Source organism: Ovis canadensis, chromosome 4, assembly GCF_042477335.2.
Source record: "Ovis canadensis isolate MfBH-ARS-UI-01 breed Bighorn chromosome 4, ARS-UI_OviCan_v2, whole genome shotgun sequence".
In the NCBI taxonomy this organism is placed as follows: Eukaryota; Metazoa; Chordata; class Mammalia; order Artiodactyla; family Bovidae; genus Ovis; species Ovis canadensis.
In genome coordinates this window covers 20,260,970-20,278,245 of record NC_091248.1, presented here as the reverse complement: position 1 = coordinate 20,278,245, position 17,276 = coordinate 20,260,970, and the positions used below count along the sequence as shown (strand labels likewise).

At 40.1% G+C, this 17,276-nt stretch overlaps 2 protein-coding genes across 6 annotated transcripts in view; one reads left to right on the top strand and one right to left on the bottom strand.

The window, feature by feature from the left end:
* The window catches only part of ZPBP (zona pellucida binding protein), a 129,003-nt gene extending 127,891 nt beyond the window's left edge, over positions 1 to 1,112 (bottom strand). For all 5 annotated transcript variants that reach the window (XM_069587326.1, XM_069587325.1, XM_069587328.1 and 2 more), the window contains exon 1: positions 888 to 1,112. In XM_069587326.1, coding sequence (XP_069443427.1) covers positions 888 to 1,014 — 127 coding nt within the window. In that variant the 5' untranslated portion in view covers positions 1,015 to 1,112. The remainder of the gene's footprint in view (positions 1 to 887) is intronic.
* Positions 1,113 to 3,961: 2,849 nt separating this feature from the next.
* The window catches only part of SPMIP7 (sperm microtubule inner protein 7), a 63,363-nt gene continuing 50,048 nt past the window's right edge, over positions 3,962 to 17,276 (top strand). The window contains exons 1-2 of the mRNA XM_070292394.1: positions 3,962 to 4,349; positions 12,519 to 12,616. Of these exons, the coding sequence (XP_070148495.1) occupies positions 3,962 to 4,349; positions 12,519 to 12,616 (486 nt within the window). The remainder of the gene's footprint in view (positions 4,350 to 12,518; positions 12,617 to 17,276) is intronic.

Sequence of the window (17,276 nt, the reverse complement as noted above, 5' to 3'; positions counted from 1 at the left end):
CAAACACACACAGTCGTATCTAGTACTAATATAAGATCATGGGCCATGGTCAGGAAGCATCCTTCTACAGAAGGAACTAAAGGCTATTGGCTATTGCAATGACCTTTGGACACCTAACGCCAAGACTCTGGCCTATTTTGTAACATCTACTCACTCCATTTCTTTCCATTCTCCTCCTATCCCTGCCTACGTATGCAGCCCTTCCTCACTCAAATTCTTGGTGGGATTCTTTTTTCATCACCCCTTATCTCCACAACTTTTATCTAAACACACCTCTTTTATCATTTCTATGATTCAATTCTGGTTGAAACGTTATTAAATATTTCTAAAAAGTCTAAAACTTGAACGCAAAATAACGCAGCCAAAACCTTTCTGGTTAAATGACGACCGTTTAATTAAGGTCTCCCTTCAATATCTTAACTGTATTTTGAAAACGTGAAGAAGTATCTCGGATTTCTGGATACAAAGCAGGAAACAAATGGCGACACCAAAATATCAAAACTTTAAAATCCCAGGCTTTGTACTTTATAGCTAAAACCAACAGATGGAGCTCCAGGTCCACGGGAAGTGACAAAGCCGCAGGATGTCTGCTGGTTTTGAAATATACTTAAAATCCAGAGCGCAGAACATCGTGAAAAGCTGGGAAAGGAGGCGTGGGCTGATTAGGGGGTTATTAACAGCCCATCTGACTTCAAGCCTTGAGCGGTGGGTGTTTCAATAACCTTGCCCATCTACACATAAATGTGACAAGTCCTTGGTTCCTGAGCACTTACATCTTATTACATATGGGCGAGACCTGTGATACAGGCTTTCCCATCAGAGGGCGCACGTGTGACACACAAAAATCTCCGGGAGCTGCGGCCCCGCGCCGCCCGCCGCCGCCTCACCTGACGGGGGCGCCCAGAGCACCAGCGCGGAGACCACCAGGACCACCGCGGCCCGGGAGAGCGGGGAGTCCGCGGCCCGGGCCCGCCGCCAGCCCCGCCGCGCCCGGCCCGGGGCCGAGGCCTCCATTCACACGCCGCCGCCGCCTGCCGACCGTCGGCCCAGAAGGTCGTTAGGCGGCGCGCGCACACCCGCCCGACGGAAGCTGAAGGAATGCGGGCCGGAAGGATGGCCGGAAAGAGGGCGGTCGTTTCCGGCAGGGCGGGGGCGGGGCTTGGCAGGTAGGTTAGGCCACTGGGCCTCGTCTGCCCGACGGCGTGGAGGGTCTCGATGTTCGTCTTCGGGACGTCGCAGCAGCTCAGGGAATCTGAATTGCGTAGGTGACCTATGGAAGGTTCTGGAGCCAGAGAAGAGTCGTGGGCCTCGCAGTTCGCGGGCGTCCGTGGGCCGAGAGACTGCCTGGCTGAATCTGAGTGTCGAGGCCAGACTCGGCCTGCGGAGTGAGTGTCCGGGAAGCGAGTGCTGGTGCAGCCCTAGAGGGCTGCCTGCTTCTCCCGACCTTGGCTGCTGCTACCCTCAGATGTACTGGCCCCACACAGCAGGCGAGAGTGGAAGTGGACCCTAAGCCCCCGGAAGAGCCTGGGTGGGAAGAACGGGGAAACAACCTTATATGGAATTGACCACATGCAACGTTATCACCTGAGTTTAAAAAGATGCATAAAACCACCTGTCGCCCCTAAGTGGGTTGTCGTTTATAGCCAGAACAAGTTAGAGTCGTCTGCATTTCTGCAGCAGAAAGGATTTACTTAACATGAGCGGAGTTACAATAGAAGCAAATACGCAATTAACTCAAACACTTGGATGAATGGAGTTTAAGCAACTGAAGACATAATGCCTAATAACCATGTATAGGAGGAAGGTATGAGTGAACTAGAATGGACTGAAAGCCATCTCCGTGTCCATTGCACGGGAGGAATCTCAAACTGACAGCCTAGCCTCCACTCTTATTTGGTAGAGTGATCCAGTAGTGATACCTTCGGGTGTATCTTTGTTGCCCCACAGGTAGACCCCTTGCTGTCTTTCAGCTAGACTGCTTTACATACTGTATCAAAAGAGCTAGGATTGTGTCTGTTCTGCAAATATTTTAACTTCAACTACTGGGCTAGTTCCTGGTATAATGTAAGCATTCCAGAAGTCATACACTTTTGAAAAGGAAACATCTAGTGAAAAAGGAGTGAAGAGTTCATTTGAGACCAGGACCAGGACCACGATGGAGACATTTCTTAAGGACTACTTCTGAAGACGTCCTTGGTTCTTATTAGCAAAGGGAATTGAAATTTCTGCATATTCCCTGGATTTTCTGGCTATATTTATGCAGGTGTTAATAGGTTAAATGTATGCAGTGCAGTTTATTCCACTGAGTAGATTCACTTCTTTAGAAATGCTTGCTAATCTGTATAAACTCCTAAATTGAATTTTACCTGTCTAGGCATATCTTAGTAAACAGAGACCTGGATGATTTAGATCCAACCAGCATTTTGGTCAAGGTCTTCCTCTTGTTTGAGCATACCTAGAAAACAAATTTCAGTGAATAATACTCAATAAATCACTGTGTTTGGGTATGTATTCCACTAAGGCTTTTTTTAATTTTTATAAGCAAATCAACCTGCACAACATGATTTTTAGCAAATGACCTTGGACTGTGGACCTCTAGTAAATAAAGGGTAGAGAAGACTATCACGCCATGAAAAATCCTGGAATCTCTATTTTCTGTCTTCAAGAATTTGCTTCAATTCACCAGTCCCTCCTGCCTTAGTCTGCTATGTAAATTCCTAACATTCAACCTGAGAATATGAATATTGGAAATCTTAGTTAATATGTGGTGTGATTCTAAAGATGAAAGCTGATTGCTGAAAATCAGAAGTAGGTCTGTCATTTGTATTTGCATTTTTTATTCCAATAAGGATAGTGTGAGTTTCATGCCCAAATTCTACTGTCTGGAAGTCCTTTGATAGCTGTTTTTGTGCAAGACCAAGTTACCTAGTTGAAATGAGCTATTAAATGAACAGTGTATTGATGATGTCTTTTTTTTTTTTTTTTGCATTGAGCTAATAGCTGGTGCGAAATGAGTTTAAGAACCTCATTGCTCTTACTGTGTCCATCATAGTAGAAGAAAGGTAAGTAAGGCTAATGTAGGACATGTAAAAGATGATAAACCCATGCTTTGATTATAAATTTAAAGTTTCTTTAAAAATTAGATATATTGATTTAACTGTAGTGTAATATGTGTTCATTTTTTGCACTTCTTTTTAATTTACATTTGTATAGGTAGCATGTTTTGTAGTTTATTATATCTATGAGGTAAAATACTTAAAATATATGAGAGAATGCTTAAAAATATATACTGCCTCTTCATTAACTGCTCTATTTATACCCTTTACTGAATATCATTTGCTCATAAAATATCAACTTATGGAAGAATTGAAAAATAAATGAGCACAGTTTTCCTGAGCAGTGCTGAAGAAACTATCATGGAGGTTTTACTAACAAGTCTGTTTAATTGTTTTTCCTAAGAATTACATTATAATGTATATAGTGATACAGTGTGTTACCTAAGAATTAAATTATGCTGTAAATAGTGATACAGTGGGTTAGAGTTCTAACTGTTGCCAAGCAACATGGGCTCTGTTTTTTATTTTTTTCTGTGCTGGTCCTTTACTTTAGTGGAGAAAAAATATTTGCCTTAAAAAAAACCCTACTCTATTGGCATTGAGAAAGCCAAATCAATAACTCTATTAGTTTAACCAGTCCTCAGTGATTAAAAATATAATAGTTTTTTTAAAGAGAAAGAAGCCATCAGAAACAATTAATATACTGTCAATCCACAATTTTAAAGTGAGAAGCCATGGATACATATTCACAGCTTATACCTGGAAAGATAAGTATCTCTGAAGGATCCTTCCTTTCAAGAGCAAAGGCTGTTGAGAACATAGATTACCCCCACTACTGTGCTCTCTTAAGAAAACTGAACATGCCTTTTGTGAAAGGAGTTGAGGACAGACATGACTGTGGCAGAATGGAGAAGAAATGCAACCCTACTTTTCTTAAATTTCACCCTTATCCCCCTTCAGGCCTGCCAGACTGTCATTTACACTATCCATATCCCCCACCGTATGGGCCAGATTATCCATTATTTCCACTTCGGGATGATGTACCCTTACATGATGCCTGTTCAGGGTTTTTGAGTCCTGGTGGTGATGCTGACCTAAAGCCTGGCGTTGGCAGGACCATACCAAGCCTAGTAGATTTCAGCGATGTGAAACCTCAACATCGAGTTCCCAGGCCAGACACAGGATTTCAGACGACATTAAAAAGGAAAACAATTTTATTGGAAGAACTGAAACAGGACAGAAGATGGAATTCCAGGGCAGTACCAGACATTTCCATCAGAGCAAGACTTGGAGGTAAATGAAATGATATGGGCTTTGTAATTTTTAAAACTTTCAGATGACAGAAGAGCATGGATCTAAGATTCGTTCAGTACTTAGCAGTTCATTTTACATAAAATTGTAAAGAACCAATTAAGGAATTCTTATTTTTAAATTACAGACTGTAAGGAAAATGTAGTAAGAATGATAAGCTTTTTATAAACCTGTTTGTAAAAAAAGTGGTTTTCAAAATTGCATTCATTGGTGTAAGTGACAAACACAACGTGTATATTAGATAACTTATTCTAAACATACAGATAACCTAATTTTGCCACAAAGGAATATATTTAATTCTGATAATTGCATATCATGCCACCTTATCTGTCTCCCTTGGAAGAAATAAATTTGCTGATGATTATCAAAAAGTTTACACGGGCTGAAATGCAGTGAGAAAGTAGTGGAAAGTAAATTTGAGGGTCTGGTAAGAACCAGAGCTGAAGAGAGGCAACCCCTGCATAAATTACTCGACGACAGCCCTGGAGGCAGAATTGATGACAGTTACTGACAGCTGCACCTTATGGGTTCTCTGTAAGACCCCCAGAGAGTGGCACAAGCCTGGTCCAGAAGTGCTGAGAAACGCTTTCAGAGAAAAACCACAGGCAGTGTTCCTGTATGGAATGTGTCTCACAGGCAGGGAGTGAAAAGAGATTAACACGTTTGAGCGTCTGGGAAAGGAAAAGGCCAGGTGCTGTAGCAAGAGATGCTGAGCCTGCGCTAGCCTTCCGGGGCTGCGCCCACTTCCCTGCTCCTCTGGAGGACCCAACCACAGACCAGAGGCCTAGGGAGGCTGTGTGGAGAAACTGTGACATCACCATTTTTCGGGGCAGTGGGAACTCAACAATTCCTGCCACTCCTCCATAAAGAAAAGCCATAGGCACTTGGGACCGGGAAGGGAATAAGGGTAAAGGCGAAAGGTAGTAGCAGTGCAAAGCCCCACACAGAGTGGTCCCAAGCTACTCCCTCTGGATGCCTACTTTTAAATGAGATAAGAGCCCTTTAGTGAGAGAGAAGTGCAGGATAATAGTTAACACTTGTAATGTGCACTACAGTTGTGGCCTCAGCAGGTGGGCTTGGGGACATTCCTTAGTTTGGAATTTTCATGCAAATAATGCATACGAAGTTCAGTACCTTTTTTAAGAAAGAATTATTTTTGTTGTTGTTCAATCACTTGGTCATGTTTGACTCTACAACCCCATGGACTAAAGCCCACCAGGTCCCTCGGTCCATAGGATATCCCAGACAAGAATACTAGCACGGGTTGCCATTACCTTCTCCAGCAGATCTTCCCAACCAGAGATTGAACCCACAATTCTTTACCACTAAACCACCAGGGAGGTCAATTATTTTTTTATAATTCATTGGAAATACCATCTAGGGTAATAAAATATTACAAGAAGCAAATGCACTTCACACCGAAAGAACCACTGATGAGTTCATGTCAATCTCACAGCCTTAGTACATTTTCACTGATTCTGCACTAGTGGCCCAATTCTCTGTCAAGAAAGGAGCTTGAGTTCAGTCTTTTGCTAATGTTTTAATGTATAATTAAAATAGTCGTTGTCAAGGACACTTCTTTAAAGGAATCAAAATTATTTTTCATTGTCCTATTTTAGACAAGTATGTCACTTTGCTTGTAAACAGAAAATCACAGCCTAGTGTAATTTTTAAGAACATTATTGTTGATTTTTGGGGAGGTGACTTTTTCGAAGAGTGTACTGTCAAAAACATTCCAGTACATTAGAGGTTGAAGGAATAATTTGTTAAGGCTAACCTATGACTAACACAGGGTTAACAGATGTGCACTGAGAACCAAGCGTAGAGCTCATCTAGCCTCTATGTCACTGCTTAGATCAATACAATAGAATTCAAAAGATAGGCTCTAGAGTCAGACTGCTGCTGCTGCTGCTGCTGCTAAGTCGCTACCGTCGTGTCCGACTCTGTGCGACCCCATAGACAGCAGCATACCAGGCTCCCCGTCCGACTATCTGCACTCAAATGCTGGCAGAAAGCTTACTTGCACTATGACCCAGGAACCATTGCTCAACTCTGTACCTGTGTATCCTTATTTGTAAAATTGATATACTAGTTATACTTCATAAAATAATTGCAAGGGCTATTTAATGTTATTCATGTAAAAATATCTGACAGAAAGGAATGAAACAACAACATTTGTTAGATGTTAGAAAGTTAAGCAAAGTTCAGAATTTTCAGTTCCTTTGTATGTAAATTTTCTTATAAAATTGTATGAATTGAATTAACTAAAGATAGGCAAAGGACATAGCAAAATTCATGGAACCTAGTAAAGCATTTAATTAATAGTAGCTGTTACTGGCTTCTAACAGTTCAAAGAGCAATCAAAGTTTAGGGATTGCATTCAATATAATTTGTCCTATGTTTTCAACGATGTTGTGGATTCTGGAAATAATCATTAATTATAAATAATAAGTACTTTCAGATTTTAGCCAACCTAATATATACAATTTCTCATACATTCTGATAAACAAGGATATCTTATCAGAATTAATTATATCACATTCCAGTGGGCTTTCTTAGACATCAAAGCAAGATCCTGAAAGGTTATATTGCTGATTTTTTATCCTATTTTAACCTCATCTAGATGTCTAACTTTGTTCAGTTGTTTTTTCGTACCTGGTTCCATCCTGTCATGGGAGCCACACCTTCATAGCCTTATCCAAACCTAATTACTTCCCAAAGGCCCCACCTCCAAATATCATCATATTGTTAGTAAGAGCTGCACCATGAATTTGGGGTACACAAGACTTCCCTCGATAATCACCATCTTAACCGTTTCTAAGTGTGTAGTTTATCAGTATTAAATGTATTATTGTACAACCATCACAACTGTTGATCTTCATAGCTTTTCATCTTGCAGAACTGAAATCTATGTCCATTGAACACAACTCCTTACTGTCCCCATTCTCACCTGCTAGCAGTTTACTTTCTGTCTCTGAATTTGACTACTATCCGTACCTCATATGAGAAAAGTATACAGTACAGATCTGTTTATGTTTTCTGTTTCCTTATGATTCAGTCTTGGTAGGTCACGTGTTTTTAGGAAATTTGTCCATTCCATGCATATTGTAAAGTTATTTGGTATGCAACTGTTGATAGTACTTTCTTATAATCCTTTTTATTTCTATAAAATTGTTGGTTCAAAATCTCAGGAGTTCCTCAGGTGAAATACAGAACTGAACCTTTACTCAAGGGCAAAGAGGAAGAGGCAGACAGCCCAGATGGGTGGGTGGCAGGTTAAATGAACAGAGAAATTATTTATGGTGCTTGTCATAGGTGCCTCAAGATGAGTAGATCTCCACACCTGCCTGCCAGAATCTTAAAGCCTACATAGAAGACTTGACAGGGCTCAATCATGTACACTGTGGCCTCAACAACCATATTCTAGTCTCTGCGCTGTATCGTTGAAACAGCTCCAACTGTGCAAACAGTGGACAGAACATGCATTCTATGGACAGGGGAGGGGACTAGGAGCCTTGGATTGCCTGAGTTCAGCTCATGGGCCAGTGGGTGGTCACAGCCTCTCAATGACCTCCTCCAACAAACATCAGCTGTCTGATGTTCCCCTCTTTCATTTGTAATTTTAGTTATCTAAGTCTTCTTTCTTTTTCTCTGAGTCAGCCCAGCTAAATGCTTATCAATTTTGCTGATTTTTTTCAAGAATCAACTCTTGCTTTCATTGATTTTCCATATTATTTTTCTATTATCTATTCTATCTCTGACTTAATCTTTATTAGTTTGTTTTCATCTGGCTTTGGGTTTAGTTTCTTCTTTTGATAGTTTTTTTAAGGTGTAAGTGGAAGTAGTTGATTTGAGATCTATTTCTTTTTTAATATAAATGTTTATATACCTATAAGTTTTCCTCTTAGCATTACCTTTGTTGAATCCCATAACTTCCATTGTATTTTTGTTTTCATATGTCTTAAGATAATTTTTAATTTCCCGTGTTATTTCTTCTTTGACCCATCGGTTTTTTAGGGGTGTGGTGTTTAATTTTCATATATCAATTTTTAATTCTATTTCATTTCATTGTTTTCTGGTTGTGATCAGAAAGTATAGTTCGCATGCTTTTGGTCCCTTTAAATTCACCGAGACTTGCTTTGTCACCTACAGTATAGGCTAGAGAAGGTTCCACATGCACCGGAGCAAAATGTGTGCTCTGCGTGGGTGTCCTGTTGGTCAGAGTGGTCTGTATATGTCTGCCGGGCCAAAGTATTGTTCACGTCCTCTATTTCCTTACTGATCTTTGCTTGGCTGTTCTATTCATTATTGAAAGTAGAGTTCTAAAGTCTTCAGCTATTATTGTACAGCTGTTTCTCCCTTCAAGTCTGTCAATATTTGCATCATATAGTTGGAAGGTCAAATGTTTGGTTTATAGAAATAGAATAGAGAATAGAAAAATAGTAAAAACAAACAAACAAAAAAAAAACTAAACCTAAATTTGGTTCTTTGAAATTCACCTGCCTTTTGCTATATTTGAAATTCACCTACCTTTTGCTATATTGAGAGAGAAAATTTACAGAAAATAACTTACAAAAGGTATTATATGTGTGTATATATATATATATATATATATATTTTAAAGACCTAGTATAACCATTAGAGGACAGATAACACATGAATTTTAAAAATACATAGAATAGCCCTCAAATCTTTCTTGTAATGTTTTGGTTTCCTTAAAGGCAGCGTATTATAGAAATACTTTATAATAAAAATAAAGCCTATAGGAGAATAGTGTTCATGATAAACTCTTCCAGACTCATAATTTTGGGTTACACAGAAAACCCATTCAATGAAAAAAAAAATCACAATTTTGAACATGTTAAATATCTAATAAATGAGGAAATACTGTAGTGCTTTCCTTGACAAAAGACTTAGATATGTATTTGGTATGAAAGTGGTGAAGTGAGACTGTGGGTTTTGAAGGAGAGTGTAATAGCTGTTCCCAAAAGTTCTTTTGGCAACTTACCCCCTTCTGATGTGTGCTTGCTGCCTCTCTTACCATGAAATGAGGTCTGTTTCCTTCTCACCTTGACTTTGGTCTTGGACACGTGAGTGGCTTTCACCAATAAGATATTAGCAAGTGTGATGCAAGTGGAAGCTTGGTAAGTACTTGCACGTTGAGATTGGTCCTTTTGGAATTCTTCCCCTGAAGTTTCAGTCACTATTTTGTGAGAGACCCAATCTAGATCCATAGGAAAAAAATAACAGGCACTGGTCTTCAGGCCCAGCCTAGCTCATAGCTAATAGTCAACACCAACCTGCCAGCCATGTGAGTGAGGTCATTTTGGAGCTTTCCAGCGGTTGGAGCTATGCCATATCACATAGCTTAAGAATCCCAGGAGATGATGAATGGTTGTTTACATGACCAGGTTTGGAGGTGTTTGTTGTGCAGCAGTAGATCCTGAAACAGTAAAAGAAAGGGCATCATCACACTTAGATGCAAGTGTGATGCCCCTGAGGTATTAATACAGTGTAGCCGTAATTCATTGCCCTGTTTACTTCTGCTGCTGCTGCTGCTGCTAAGTTGCTTCAGTCGTGTCCAACTCTGTGCAGTCCCATAGACAGCAGCCCACCAGGCTCCCCCGTCCCTGGGATTCTTCAGGCAAGAATACTAGAGTGAGTTGCCATTTCCTTCTCCACTGTTTACTTCTACTCTGGCTTAAAATCAAAATTTTAGTTTTCTTATTTTTCTATTTTCTTTTGTTTTTTTTCTAAGCATCTGGTAAAAATGACTTCAAATCAGAGGATACCAAAAAGTGCCACATGTCTGCTGTTGGCATGAGAATCTTCTGGAGGATTTTCTTTGGCCCGCTGAGTCACAGAATTATCATTCTCAAAACTGAAATGATTGTGGAAATCAGCATTGCCTCTTGGCCTCTTGCCTCTGCCTCTGTATTAATTTCTCTTGCCACTGTAACAAACTGCCACAGACTTAGCAGCTTTAAATGAAACACATTTATTACTCACAAGTTTGTGGGTCAGAAGCCACTCTGTTCTTTGTTTGAGATCCAACGAATGCACGATCAAGGTGTACTCTTTGTTTATGTCTAGAGAGTCTGGGGGAAATCTGCTTTGGGGTTTATTCCAGTTGTGCAGAATTCAGTCCCTGACATCTGAGGCGCCCGTTTCCTTGCTCTTTGATGTCCAGGGGACACACTGTGCTCCTGGAGCCCTCTCACATGGCCGGCTGCACCTTCACAGTCAGCAGTGTTGTTAAAGGCCTTCTCACATGCTACTCTCTGACTTCCCTTCAGGGTCCACCAAGGGTCCCGATTCTCCGGCCCTCCATCGCCACTTCTCTTTTCAGATTCTGTCCTGAGTTCCTTGGTGAAATACTGACTGAATCATCATCATCATTATGAAAATGGCATTGCTTCTGTAGGTACTAATAGTGTTACAGTTCCTAATTGATAATTAATAAAGATGTGAACTTCATGCCAATTTGCCAGTTCCTTTAAATACAGTTCTAGTTTTTACAACTGTGACAGCAGTCATTAAAGGTGAGGAAAATAAGACTCAGAGGGGGTCAAATCATTCATGAGGTCACACTGGCATCTTAGCCAGGAAGTATATATGTTATTAAGCCCTAAAAATTGCAGCCCTCTCTTATAGAGCTCCACCAGATTGGTATCCATGGTAACCATGGTACTCCTGTGTTATCCCAAACCCCTCTAACTATGTTTAAACATCTATGTACTGTCCATCTAGCCCCACATTTTAACATTTTAGTTTCATTGTCTGCCAAGTTAGATTAATTTATGGGGCAAAGGTAAACAGTTGAAAAGTTAAAAGTGAAAGTTGCTCAGTCGTTTCTGACTGCAACCCCATGTACTGTACAGTCCTTGGAATTCTCCAGGCCAGAATACTAAAGGGGTAATCATTCTGTTCTCCAGGGGATCTTCCCAACCCAGGGATTGAACCCAGGTCTCCTGCATTGCAGGTAGATTCTTTACCAGCTGAGCCACCAGGGAAGGCCAAGAATACTGGAGTGGGTAGCCTGTCTCTTCTGCAGGGGATCTTCCTGACCCAGGAATTGAACCAGGGTCTCCTGCATTGTAGGTGGATTCTTTACCAGCTGAACTCCCAGGGAAGCCCCAAGCTAAAAAGTAGAGGACCAAATTAGAAGCCCCCATGCAGTAGGAAAAGGATCTCTGTGGTACAACCATTATCTACACCTATGCTAGTCTCCTGTCCAAACCAGAGTAATTTGCAAAGTTATCAATCTCTCTGATTAAGGACTTTCTAATGGCCATCTCTCTGAAGGTTAAGTCCAAGACTTTCATGTCCTGACTTTGGCTGACCTCTTTCGTTTATCTTCTACCATTCACTGGCTGCCGTTTCAACATGTAGCTATACCCAACCTTCAGTCATTTATCATAAGAGTTTTGATATTGTTCAGCAGGTCTAGCCTGCCATCACACATACTGTTCCTCTGTCTGGAATGACTCTACTTCCGCCACTTCCATTGTTAACCGAGTTGTAATCAGTTGTCAAATGAAGTCAGGTCTTTGTGTCAGAAAGATGTTCCTAACTTCCTGCAATCTGGCTGGATTAGATGTCCCTCCTCTGCACTCCCTCAGCACTCAGAGCTCAACTATCATTAGAGTTAGCACATTATACTACATCACCTACTTGACATGTCTGTTTTTCCATTCGTTCATGAGCACCTAAAAACCAGGAACCCTGTTTTCCATCTTTAAATATTCATCCTCTTTCATTTATGGGGCAGTAAATATTTGTTGGAGGCAGCTTTTATATTTGCTAGTCTCTTATCATGAGGTTGAATTATCTACATAGTAAACTTCTTTGTGTCACCACCATCTCCAGCATGTCTACATGCACATATACAGACTAATAGTACCCAAGAGATCTCTTACAATAATTAGTATCAGATAATTGTACACTATTATAATCATCCAAAAATACAAATTTCAGAGCTGGTCTGTTCTCAGTGAGAAAAGTTTGTAGATAACCCATTGAAAAATAAACACCACCTAAGTTCAGCTTTCTAGTAGAAAACAGTTCTGGTGGAAAAATAAGTTTCTGTTGCATTTTCTTTGTATATATTTCATATATATGTACCCAAACCACATACATTTTTGTTTTCAGGTTGGACGAGCCCACTGAAAGTTACTCCTTCCCAACCGCGTCATGGAGAACACTCAGTAAATTACCCATATACATTTGATGAGGAAGCAACATGTACAGTAAGAATTTCTTACTAGATGGGTTATATAATATTTGTAATCAATTTATTTCATTGTGTATTTGGTATTTTATGTCCTGTAAGCAAATAGCTATCATCCTGAGCAAAGTAAGAGAGAAAGAGAAATATTGTTGATAGCACTTAAAATGATACAAATGAACTTATTTACAAAGCAGAAACAAACTCACAGACTTAAGGAACTAACAAATACATGGTTGCTAGAGGGCAAGGGTGCACATGCTGTCATATTTAAAATGGATAACCAATAAGGACCTATTGTATACACAGGGAACTCTGCTCAGTATTTTGTAATAACCTTAATGGGAAAAGAATTAGAAGAAGAATGGTACATGTATAATGGAATCACCTTGCTATATACCTGAAACTACCATAGCATTGTTAGTCAACTAGCATATAAGTTGTTTTGTTTTTTAATAGCTACCATTTATAAAGTACTCCTTCCTTATCTATCAGGCCCTGTGCAGAAGTTCACAGTCATTGTATAGTCTCATTGTCTGTGCATCCCTACAGCAACACTATGGAAAAGGAGTGAGTAGTGGATGATGGTACGTTCAACCCAGGCCCCCTCTGCTGGCAAGCGCACCCACCCTAGTAGCAGCAGGCAGTGGACATTAAGTGTCTGACGGCCACCAGCTGGACTCAGACTTGCCAGTGACTGACTTCCTTGAAGAAAGAATAAAGCTAGACTTCAGCTGAAACCACATTACCAGTAGTGTCCTTTCCTTGTTGTATTCTGCACTTCACCTGGAATACTCCTACCATGTATTAATTGAAAAAGAAATGTGTTTCAGTTCCTGCTTCTAGACAAGACAATGTGTTTATCTCATATTATTTGAGAAAGCTGAAACCCAGTGATGTAAAGCAACTGACTTGACCACAAAGATAAAGTCAAACTTTAAAACTGGATATATTTCTGAATCTTCCTATGTAGCTTTAATAGACTCTAATTACTTGGAGACTCCTCCAGAGATACACAGATATGACATGTTTCTTTTTTTAAGTGACTTTACTGAGGTTTATTTTACAAAACATAAAACTTGCCCATTTGAAGTATTCAATTCAGTGGGGTTTTTCTTTGGCTATCCACTGAATTGTACAACCATTCAGTTCAGTTCAGTCACTCAGTCGTGTCCGACTCTTTGCGACCCCATGAATCGCAGCATGCCAGGCCTCCCTGTCCATCACCAACTCCCGGAGTTCACTTAGACTCATGTCCATCGAGTCAGTGATGCCATCCAGCCATCTCATCCTCGGTCGTCCCCTTCTCCTCCTGCCCCCAATCCCTCCCAGAATCAGAGTCTTTTCCAATGAGTCAACTCTTTGCATGAGGTGGCCAAAGTATTGGAGTTTCAGCTTTAGCGTCATTCCTTCCAAAAAAAAATCCCAGGGCTGATCTCCTTCAGAATGGACTGGTTGGATCTCCTTGCAGTCCAAGGGACTCTCAAGAGTTTTCTCCAACACCACAGTTCAAAAGCATCAATTCTTCGGCACTCAGCTTTCTTCACAGTCCAACTCTCACATCCATACATGACCACTGGAAAAACCATAGCCTTGACTAGATGGACCTTTGTTGGCAAAGTAATGTCTCTGCTTTTGAATATGCTGTCTAGGTTGGTCATAACTTTCCTTCCAAGGAGTAAGCATCTTTTAATTTCATGGCTGCAGTCACCATTTGCAGTGATTTGGGAACCCCAAAAAATAAAGTCTGACACTGTTTCCACTGTTTCCCCTTCTATTTCCCATGAAGTGATGGGACCGGATGCCATGATCTTCGTTTTCTGAATGTTGAGCTTTAAGCCAACTTTTTCACTCTCCTCTTTTACTTTTATCAAGAGACTTTTTATTTCCTCTTCACTTTCTGCCATAAGGGTGATGTCATCTACATATGTGAGGTTATTGATATTTCTCCCAGCAGTCTTGATTCCAGCTTGTGCTTCTTCCAGCCCAGCATTTCTCATGATGTACTCTGCATATAAGTTAAATAAGCAGGGTGACAATATACAGGCTTGACATACTCCTTTTCCTATTTGGAACCAGTCTGTTGTTCCATGTCCAGTTCTAACTATTGCTTCTTGACCTGCATATAGGATTCTCAAGAGGCAGGTCAGGTGGTCTGGTATTCCCATCTCTCTCAGAATTTTCCACAGTTTATTGTGATCCACACAGTCAAAGGCTTTGGCATAGTCAATAAAGCAGAAATAGATTACCACAGTCTAATTTTTGAACATTTTCATCACCACCCCCCCAAAAGAAACATGTCTATTAGCAGTAAAGTTATGGATATCTTCAAGGAATCTATTTCCATTTTTGTAACTCTTATATTTTTTCCTTCCTAAAGTTGATCTGGCTAAATTTATCTGTAGCTTCTCAAGTTGACTTCTCCTTTTCCCACCTCTCCCTTTGTCTTTTTTAATTCTACTACCAAGAGGAATGGAACGTACCTCCCACAGGTCATCAGGTATACTAGGGTGTATGGCCATGGAATGAAAAGATTACTCAAAATATATGTCACCTGTGTCTCCTTTACTCAAGATACCATCCACCCATGTCAGGACTTCATGTCTATTCTTGTGTGCATTTTTTTCTATAAGAAAATCATGGCATTAAAATGGGGAGGTTTTCCCTGTTTTGAACTATTCTAAATTCAGATGAAATGGAGAATTTGATTTCTCCATTTGATTTCTCCAAAAGGAGAATTTGTATTTGTTAATTTTGCTTATTCCATCTCCAGACTCTTCAAAGAATCCATTGCTCCTTCTGATAATCCTGTGAGAGCTTCAAAAGGGGACATTATTATTGAAGGCACTGATGCTTTTTTTTACCCATCTAAGGCTATAAATTTATGACAAGGCTATATGCATTACCTAGCTATCTATTTTAGAATTAGAATTCTGAAGTTCTTGTCATGCAAAAACTAATAAAGCATACTTATTTAAACTTAAGCATAGAGTTTTATGTCAAGATAAATTTTGATATTTTCCTACCAGTAATAGAAGCTAACTAAGTAACATGGGACAATATTTCCAATGGAAATGACTAGATTAATATTTAATTTTTTAATATAAAAAAGCTAATAAAATGGAGAGAAATTACTGAACCAATGAAAGGTTAGAACCTTTAAAATGTAAGCCAGCACTTAGGGTCACTTTGGCCTGATAGGAATTTGCTGCTCGGAAAGGGGAAACTAATCTAACTGAACATTTGCTAGTCTCATAGGTATAAGAAAGAAATTGTACTTGGCTAATGCTATGGTTTTTCCTGTGGTCATGTATGGATGTGAGAGTTGGACTGTGAAGAAAGCTGAGCGCCAAAGAATTGATGCTTTTGAACTGTGGTGTTGGGGAAGACTCTTGAGAGTCCCTTGGACTGCAAGGAGATCCAACCAGTTCATTCTGAAGGAGATCAGCCCTGGGATTTCTTTGGAAGGAATGATGCTAAGGCTGAAATTCCAGTACTTTGGCCACCTCATGCGAAGAGTTGGAGTCTTTTCATTGGAAAAGAGTCTGATGCTGGGTGGGATTGGGGGCAGGAGGAGAAGGGGAAGACAGAGGATGAGATGGCTGGATGGCATCACTGACTCAACGGACGTGAGTCTGGGTGAACTCTGGGAGTTGGTGATGGACGGGGAGGCCTGGCGTGCGGCGATTCATGGGGTCGCAAAGAGTCGGACATGACTGAGCAACTGAACTGAACTGAACACTGACAAAAGAGGGCACAATTGAACTTTAAATTTTATAAACCACATGAAATTCACAGATTGAATTAAACTGTAATAAAACAGAAAACAAGAATTAGAATACTTCAGTGAAGACAATTACTTCCCAAATCAACTATAAACCCGAAGAGCATTGTAATACACTCTGAAGTTTGTTATATATTTTCAAATAACCATTTGGGGTTGTGAAAAAGTACAGAAATTTCATACAGAAATTCAAAGAATAATTGAAAATAAAATTTTAGGTGAAATAAAGATTCATTCAGAAATTATGACTTCAGTACATGAAACCCAAGAAAAAGGCAATTAAGGTAAAAATTTAATGAAAATCATCCAAGAGAATAAAAAGACAATAAAGAATTAATTGAAAATAGCTAAGGGAAAATGGTTGAAAAGGAAGATCTGCAAAGAAGAAACATTTCAGTTCAGTCACTCAGTCGTGTCCGACTCTTTGCAACCCCAAGGACTACAGTAAGTCAGGCTTCCCTGTCCATCACCAACTCACAGATTTGCTCAAACTCATGCCCATCAAGTCAGTGATGCCATCGAACCATCTCATCCTCTGTTGTCCCCTTCTCCTGCCTTCGATCTTTCCCAGGATTAGGGTCTTTTTCAGTGAGACAGTTATTCGCATCAGGTGGCCAATGTGTTGGAGCTTCAGCTTCAGCATGAGACCTTCCAATGAATATTCAGGACTGACTGGTTTGATCTCCTTGCAATCCAAGGAACTCTCAAGAGTCTTTTCCAACACCACAGTTCAAAAGCATCAATTCTTCAGCACTCAGCTTTCTTTATAATCCAACTCTCACATCCATACATGATTACTAGAAAAACCATAGCTTTGACTAGATGGAGCTTTGTCACCAGAGTAATGTCTCTGCTTTTTAATATGCTGTCTAGCTTTTCTTCCAAGGAGCAAGAGTCT